Here is a 10,000-nt window from a genome sequence, read left to right on the forward strand (position 1 = left end):
AATGGGTATTTGACTGAAGACAATGCAGGCTTTAAAGCTTTGTGATAGTAATGAAGAGGACGATATCAGAGTGGTAATACATTCTCATCTAGATATATGCATGTTCTAAACATGTATGGAAAAATAATTATAAGCTTATCATTTCTCACCAACAGGTACAAGAGTTTCAGTTAGAATACACTGATTGTGAGAGCATCAACCCTGCTCATCGTTTACCTGACGGAACAGTGAAGCAATGCAAGGAAGTTTTAAAAGAAAAGGAGAGAGAAGGGATTAAAAAAATAAAACCCAAATAAAAAAAATCTTAAAAAAAAATAAATAATAAAAAGAAAGGACAGAAGTCTGCAAATGCCACATTAGCTTCAACATCTCTGTAACATTTGAAAAGAATGTGAGACACTTATTATTATTATTTTTTTTGTCTTATGATTATGGTATGATATGTATTGCATATATTATGTTGAAAAAATTACAGCTTGTATTTGTAATATGACTTGAAGTACATTATTTGTAATATTCCAGGTTTACCTCTACTATGGCTTGGATAACTTCTATCAGAACCATCGTCGCTATGTTAAGTCTAGGGATGACGACCAGTTGTTGGGAAGAATAAACTCTCCTGTTAATAGTGATTGCAAGCCCTTTGCAACAGATGCTGATGATAAGATCTTTGCACCATGTGGAGCAATAGCCAATTCAATGTTTAATGGTATGCTTATCTATTGTTATGATATCCACTACTGTACAGATTGATATATAGATACTACAGATATATTCATCATAACTATTCATTTTTACATTTCTAATTTACTAACTTTATTCACAGACACTCTAAGGTTGTTCATGAAAAAGGACGACGAAAAGATTAAGTTGATCAAGAAAGGCATTGCATGGCCCTCCGACAGGAAGTTGAAATTTGGAAATCCAGAAGGAGCTTTGAATGAGACTGGTGGTAAGATGCTTTTGGATCCCAAGGTTGTTTCTGATGATTTGAAAAAATAAAAGTGAGCGTGTGTAGAAGTTGAGAGGAGAGATTCTGAATGAGCAAGAATTGTGTATGAGGGATGTGAAGGATAGGGAGTGTGTGAAACTAAGTGAGAGAGGGCAGGAGGGAGAGAGAGAGGCAGATGCCAACACATTCCTCATACTTTCAGTATATATTAATGTTCATTTTAGTCTTCAGTAGCAATAATTTAGTACCATTAGGGGTCATTGTTCCCAGTACCTGTTGTTGTAAAACATGTTACTGACTATAATAGAGTTGTGAAGTTTGGTAAGGAAAGCATGAATAGAGATACCAATAGACTGATTTTTTCACTGTACAGCATTCAAAGACACTGTCAAGCCTCTCTACTGGACTCGTAGCGTGTGGGAGCTGGATCCTGAAGACCCTGATAACAATGGTTATAGGAATGAGGACTTGATTGTCTGGATGCGGAGCGCAGCCTTTCCCACCTTCCGCAAACTCTACCGCAAAATTGACCATAGTCAGGAAGGCTTTATCAATGGACTTCCTGCGGTATGTATAAAGATGATTTTTTGATCAGTTGATTAGAAAAATATTTAGACATCTTCATAAGCCTCCTTTTCCTTTTCTCTTTCTCTTCATCCTCAATATTTAGTTGAAAAGTAGTTATTGTGCCATTACGTACCCAGGTAAGTGGATATGAAAATGCAGTAAATATTCAGTCTTTCCCATATTCAAGTAATGTAATTCAGATCTTGCCTTACATTTCAGTTTATGAGTTGTAACATATTTTAAGTCATTCTTCTCAAATCAAATTTAAATCAGTCGCCATTTCCTCTCTTTTCATCATAGGATCGTTACTATTTGGAGGTGGAATACAATTACCCAGTGGATTCCTTTGGTGGAAAGAAGCGAATGATTCTCTCCACAACCAGCTTCTTGGGCGGCAAAAATAACTTCCTTGGTATTGCCTACATCACAGTGGGAGCTATCTGTCTTCTACTTGGGATTATCTTCCTTATCATCCACATCAAATTTGGAAAGAGGTAAGTTGCAGTCCTTGGGATGGACATTCACTATAAGAAACACTTAGACTACAGATTAAAGGAACTGTCATGTGCAAAATTTTAGTTACAAATGACCTAAATTTCAGCTGTCTTAAAATAAATTGCAAGTCTGTTTGACAAGATTTTTTGTGTGTTATGTCTCTTGTTATCCCAAGTAGGTGAAGGTTGTGACTTCCAGAGTGTGACTGACCTACTAAACATCATTTTCATAAAATTGGCAATTCTATGGTTAGAATATGATATAGAAAAGGTAAAGGTTCGGAAACTGACCATTTTGTTTTTTGTTTTTTTGTCAGTTATTTTTCTAAGAATTTAGTTGAGAGCAAGTCAGTTTTTGGTTTTATTTTTTTTTATTGGGACAGGCAATAAATATTAGTTTGGCATTTTTTTTTTCCAACAGGTTCACAATTTTGAAAATTAATTTCTTGCTTATGTATGCTCATGACAATCTCCTTAAATGACTCACTGGGTGCAAATATTGGATCTTAGAGCTGCTTGCTAGTAGTTACAAATGTTTGGAAAAAGCACAGTTTGTTATTTACATTGTTAGTCAATCCCCCAAGTGTGTATTACCTAATTGTACTAAAAGTGCAAAAATGCTGTAATCATTGTTGTTGCTTGTTCACTCTAAGTCTTTTTTTTATGAGTCTTGAATTCCTGGACATCTCATCTGTGGGTAATTTGGAAATCTCTAGAATTTATGCATTTTATGGGGAGGAAAAATGTAATTGTTTTTTAATCCCTGGTTCCTCTCTGAAAAGCCATTCTTACATGTATTTTGCCATCAAATGATAATGCTTGTAGGTGTAATTACTTGTGCCCACTTCAATTCTGTATTAATGGGCACAGGTAGATGTAGCTTATAAAAGCTTTGCATAGCTAAATACTCATATGTTTGAGGGTGCTCATTAATGTAATGCAAAATGATACAGAACAACTTATTTATCACAGCAAAGGACAGTGCAATATATAACAGACACAAACCATATTGCAACACAAAACTGCACAGGCAACACACTTCTGTTCAGGCCAACCAAAAACCACCACATTTTGATAAAGTGTAATGCAGAGATGGACATTTTCATATAATGACAACACAACACTGCACAAGAAAGCTAAACAGAGTACAGCATTGTGATCTTCATATTTTATATTCATATGATTAATATCAGCATTGTGATCTTCATATTTCTTTATATGTCCTTGAATTCGCAGAGAATTTTTAAGGTTTACTACAATTGTTCTGTATTTGGTTATCATTACTGGGTAACTATATTTTGTGATATCTCATGCTATATGAACTCTTTATTATTTGTGAAATGTGAAATGAAATAAAGGCAATTTAATACCCTATGTGGGTTTTGAATTTGTGCAAGGAATATGATGCAATCAAATTACTTGTATCTCATCTAAACAATGTAAAATGCTATAAAAAGATTAGTTTGGTATTGTTTTAATTTAGTTTAATCTTAATAATGTAATTTGGACTCTCACACACAAACAAACAAATACACAAACAACACATACAAACAACACACAAACAACACAAACAAATAACACCCACAAACAACACCCACACATATAAACCAAACCCACCCACATACAAACAAACAACACATACAAACAAAAACACACACATACAAAAACAATATATACACATACAAACAAATAGACACATACAAACAACACACACCAACAAGCAACACACAACAACAAACAATACACACAAAGGCATACAATACAGACACAAACATACAACACACACACACACACAAACATACAACACACGCATACACACATAAACAATACACACACAAATCACACGCAAACAAATCACACGCACACAAATCACGCGCACACAAATCACGCGCACACAAATCACGCACACACAAATCATGCGCACACAAATCACGCGCACACAAATCACGCGCACACAAATCACGCGCACACAAATCACGCACACACAAATCACGCGCACACAAATCACGCGCACACAAATCACGCGCACACAAATCACGCGCACACTAACCACACGCACAACACACAGACACACAGACACACACGCACACACAGACACACACACACACAACACACACGCACGCACACGCACGCACACGCACGCACACACGCACACACGCACACACGCACACACGCACACACACTCACACACTCACACACACTCACACACTCACACACTCACACACTCACACACTCACACTCACACACTCACATACTCACACACTCACACACACACACACACACACACACACACACACACACACACACACACACACACACACACACACACACACACACACACACACACACACACACACACACACACACACACACACACACACAACACACACAACACACACACACATGCACTGATTGACACAAATAAACAAGAGATACTACTACATGCTTTGAAATGGAAGCTTTCCTTTACTGGACATGATGTGGTGGAGCAAAAGCCTGTAATGCAAAATGTGACTTGTGCTTTTATATTATGGAGTGATTCAAGAAAGATTTCTAGGTATTTTAGGGAAGAGGTTGCTTGTAAGAAAGTGGACTCTGAGGAAGTTACCCAAAGCTTGGACGAATTAGCTTAGTCTGTTTTAGGTAAGCTTAAATTACTGTGGACTTACCCTAATTAGCTAGCTGTTGTATTTTAAGTAGAATTCCAGAGGCTGTTTGTTTAGATTACTTGAACTATCAATGGCATAGTAGTGTGAGGAAAATGTATTTAGAAGTTATTTGATATAACAAATCATGGGTGTTGATTAAGCAAGTTATTTTGCTCATTATCTTTTTATCTTGTTTCAACCCTGGGCTTCTATTTGAAGCTTAAGAATGAAGAGAGATTAACAAGACAGTCTGGTGATTACAATTTTTACTGTTGGTAAAATTCTAGGGGTGGTTACTTATTACACGAGCCATCACCTCCTCAGCCATTCATTTCCTCCCTGTTTTCCCCTTTTTTGAGATTGACAACCTTCTGATATCCTGTGATGTTTTATGCGATTCTAACTTTAGTTTGATGTATGGTAGTTGCTTCTTGTTACTGTGATATGTTATACTAACTGTACTTTTTTATACTATTATTGAGGCAATGATATACCTGATAGGTTGGTGATCTTAATTTTATAGTAAGCGACAAGTTGGTGATGATAATTTGAAATATAACAATGTAATTCAGACATGTTGCAATCAGCCAATCACTGCCAACCTGTTGAGTGCATCTTTGCCTAACTAAGAAATAATTAGTAGAATAAAGAATATACATTACCCATTCATGATGGAGTGCATAAATCACCATGCAACCTAGACTAAGGGTTTGCTTTAATTAAGTGGCTGTTTGTGCACTGGTAGTTTGGTGATTTCAGTCATTGTTTGCCATGCATTTTCATTAACTCATTATTCATAAAAGTGGGAAAATGAGTTCTCAGCCAACTTTGGAAGGGTTTAGCTCTGAATGAGCCGGACTCTTCCATAATGTCAAGTGCTCCTTGACTTAGTCTAAACCCCAGCTTGTCAACTCCCAGCTGACACCTGTCAGCAGTGGGTAATGTTTTATATTATAGCTTTTTAAAATTGTGACTTTAACTAATCAATATTTCTCTATCCTTTTTCAGGGCAGGTGATCAACTGAATATAAACCAAAACACACCATACAGTGACTAGAAAGACTTTGCCTCATGTGAAGTCACATCTTATTCTAGTATATCAAAGAAAGAAGAAAAGAGGTTTAATGAGGAGGATAATATTGGGAAACACTACCTCTTTCACTTTTGATTTTATTTCAGCATCATTTGTGATATCATATGAATGAAGTGAGTTTGCTTAAGATTCTCACAAACAGGACCAAAGAGCTATTTTTTATTGATATCAGTACCAGTGATCTTAAAGAATTAGTTATAAGAAATCTAACTGATTTCTGTATGGAACATTCCCTTTCAATTTGTTTGCTAGAGAAAGTAATTTTTATTTTATTTTTCATTATGAATTGCAGTTATGTCATTTGGATAAAATATCAAAGGCAAATTAGAAATCTATTTTCTGTGTATCATAGGTTAAAGTTGGTGAGGTGACTTGCTGTTATCTGATACAATTATTAGGTTGATAAAAGGTGTGAATATTCCTTAAGAACCTTTCAAGTTAGCATTACCTTTATAAAGCCTGTTTAAGAGGAGAGATGATATATTATGAAGAGGTAAATGAGCTATCGTTGGGAATGTATGATTTGAGAATTATCTTATATTTCACTACCTGTTATGAAAAGGGTTTAGTGAGTTGCTTTTCCTATTTTCACCTTTTTTTCATATTTCCTCTCAGGGTTGAATTAGAACTTATGAAAATGTTTTAAGTTGTTTTATTGATTAATTCTTCTTGTGGATAGCGTCAATTCAAATTTGTGTTGTCATTTGTTCAAGGATAGATTGTACTTAATGAATAGATGTGATGAAAAGTTGGTTTTGGAGCTATTGGTGCATTTGAGGCCACTTGCATCATTGGTTTTGGTTTCAGTCATTCAATAGACAGTAGTCTTGGTTAAAGCTATATATATTTGGATGGTTTAGTTTTTATGTATTTCTTTACTGGAAAAAAGCGCTGCTATATATCATGAGTTCTACATAAATGGAAATGGAGCTGAATAGTTTGTTCAGTAATGGTTTGTAGATCTTTATCATTAATGAAGCACTTAGGGTGTATTTATGTACAGTTAAGTTGTATAACAGGGTATTCTTTGCTAGAGTAATGAAAACTGATCAGTATTATTATTTCTTTATGTATATATTTTGACATGGATACTTGCATACCTATGGTATGAGTATCTGTAAATTACTGTGGATTATTTTGTTCACTTATGTGAAAATTATATTTTTAAAATGCAGTTTGGGTGAAGTGGCCTCAAATACAAGTTTGGGATAAAGGAAGAAAATGTAAAAGGTATATAAGGAAATGATTTGAAATTTCACAGAAATGTGATGACAAATGAAGCATATTCACTGGTGCTTTACCCTTCATATATTCCCCTTTTCACATTAAAATGGTTTTCTCATATTTTTGATATTTTCAAAAGTATTGAGACTAAAGGAAGTAAAAAAGATTAAACAGTTTAGATCACAGGACAGTATTTGTACATATGTGTGCATGTACATGTATGCATGCATACATGCATACATGTGTACATATGTATATACGTACATACATAAATACATAAATACATACATAAATACATACATACATACATACATACATACATACATACATACATACATACATACATACATACATACATACATACATACATACATACATACATATGTACATACATACATACATACATACATACATACATACATATGTAAATGTATGTGTATGTGTATAAATACATTCATTTATAGATATATATATATATACATATATATATATATATATATATATATATATAATACATATATATATATATATATTTATATATATATATATATATATATATATATATATATATATATATATAATATATATATATATATATATATATTTATATTATATATATATGTATACATTCACATATACACACTTATGTCTATATATATATACATACATACATACATACATACATACACACTTATGTCTACATGTATGAAAGATATGCTGCACATTTTTGTTTTCATCAAAAAAAGAGTCAAAACATATGTATCATAGCCACTTTTAATTTTCATTAAAACCTACAAATATAGATGTATATAAGAATATATAATGACCAGTTAACAGTGCCAGTATAAATAAGTAATTAATTGTATGGGAGATTCATAGCAAATGCGCTATTTGTATGGTGTTGAGCTGTTGCAAGAAATTTGGTTGTTATTGATGGACAGTCTTGTGCCATGTATCAGAATGTGTCGGATCTTCTCCTTTAACATCTCACAACACTTCCTTGCTCTTGTGTGTTTTCTTAATCATTATTATTATTATTGCCATTATTATTGTTATTATTATTTGTATTATTATTATTATTATTATTATTATTATTATTATTATTTTTATTATTATTATTATTATTATTGTCATTATTATTTTTTAGCAGATTGGAACCATTATAGTTGAAGATCATTTCCTTGTCACCTATTTCTCATTTGCATATGGTTTATGTCATATATGTGTACAATTTAAGTTTTCCTTATTTGTGATATGTACAGCAAAAAATGCAGAAGTTAACTTGAATTTCATCATTGCTATTTTATGTAAAACATATATATTCTTGTTGAGGTAATGTGGTAGTTGGTGTTGTAAAATGTTGCATTCCGTATATTAAAGGTTATGAAAGATTTATGGTTGCTTGACTAATGGATTTATTGTATATATAAAGTAATTAATAAAATTTCTATTTGCGTCATTAAAAAAAAACAACAATATTTGTTCTCACAGTAAAGACTACACATCTTTTTATATTTTTTAGTTTTCGCTGTACTGTCTTGCCAAGAAGGCGAATATTTTCCACTGTTTGATCACTATCTATTTATTTGGATTTATATGTTAGCTATTTTATTTTCTTGTGTGTGTGATTCATCAATTCTTGGAGTGTAATTGTTACATCTAGTCCAATAAAGTCTGTTGTATGAAGAGTATTTGATTGATGCTCATTGAACCTTGTACCTTGTACCAATGTATTTTTTTATTTTTTTTATTTTTAATTTTTTTTATTTATTTTTATTTTTTTTATTTTGTTATTAGAGAGTTTTTGCACAAGTTCACAGGATATATTAAAGTGCCTATACCTGCACTCTCTCTTTTTTCAAGTAGTTTTATGTTTTCCTTAATAATTAAAGATGGAGAGTGACGTCAGACTTTCAGTGTTGATTTCACTTTTGAACCATTTATTATGATGTGGATTCAAATACATGCTTCTGAGAGGTGTTGAAAATGTTGTAGTATATATATATATATATATATATATATATATATATATATATATATATATATATAATATATATATAAATATATACTGTATATATATTATATTTATATATATATATATATATATATAATATAATATATATACATATATATATATATATATATATATATATATATATATAATATATATATATATATATATATATATATATATATATATATATATATATATATTGAATATATACATCTCACATACATACATACATACATATACATACACACTTATGTCTCATGTATGAAAGATATGCTGCCACATTTTTGTTTTCATCGAAAAAAGAGTCAAAACATTGTATCATAAGCCACTTTTAATTTTCATAAACTACAAATATTGAAGATATTAGAATATAAATGACCGTTAACAGTGCAGTATAAATTAAGTAATTAAATTGATATGGGAGATTCATAGCACATGCATTATTTGTATGGTGTTTGAGCTGTTGCAAGAAAATTTGGATGTTATTGAATGGACAGTCTTGTGCATGTATCAGAATGTGTCGGATCTTCTCCTTTAACATATCACAAACATTCCTTGCTCTTGTGTGTTTTCTTAATCAATTATTATTATTATTGCATTATTATTGTTATTATATTATTTAAATTATTATTATTGTTATTATTATTTTATTTGTATTAGTATTATTATTATATTGTCATTTTTATTTTTAGAGATTGGAAACCATTATAGTTGAAGATCATTTCTTGTCACTAGTTATCATTTGCTATGGTTATGTTCATAAATGTGTACAATTAAGTTTTCCTTATTTGTGATATGTACAGCAAAAATGCAGAAGTAACTTGAATTTCATCATATTTTTTATGTAAAACCTATATATTCTGTTGAGTAATGTGGTAGTTGGTGTTGTAAATGTTGCAATTCCGTATATTAAAAGGTTATGAAAGATTTATGGTTGCTTGATATGGATTTATTGGATAATAAAGAATATAAAATTTCTATTTTGCGTCATAAAAAAACCAACAATAT

At 31.7% G+C, this 10,000-nt stretch overlaps 1 protein-coding gene across 1 annotated transcript in view; it reads left to right on the forward strand.

The window, feature by feature from the left end:
- The window catches only part of Cdc50 (cell cycle control protein 50A), a 9,273-nt gene extending 604 nt beyond the window's left edge, over positions 1-8,669 (forward strand). The window contains exons 3-9 of the mRNA XM_043025520.2: positions 156-250; positions 325-391; positions 523-709; positions 827-952; positions 1,326-1,519; positions 1,820-2,013; positions 5,670-8,669. Of these exons, the coding sequence (XP_042881454.1) occupies positions 156-250; positions 325-391; positions 523-709; positions 827-952; positions 1,326-1,519; positions 1,820-2,013; positions 5,670-5,718 (912 nt within the window). The 3' untranslated portion in view covers positions 5,719-8,669. The remainder of the gene's footprint in view (positions 1-155; positions 251-324; positions 392-522; positions 710-826; positions 953-1,325; positions 1,520-1,819; positions 2,014-5,669) is intronic.
- Positions 8,670-10,000: the final 1,331 nt, after the last annotated feature.

This window comes from Penaeus japonicus, unplaced genomic scaffold (genome assembly GCF_977035675.1).
Source record: "Penaeus japonicus unplaced genomic scaffold, GWHDUDI00000001_assembly GWHDUDI00000009, whole genome shotgun sequence".
Taxonomy (NCBI): Eukaryota; Metazoa; Arthropoda; class Malacostraca; order Decapoda; family Penaeidae; genus Penaeus; species Penaeus japonicus.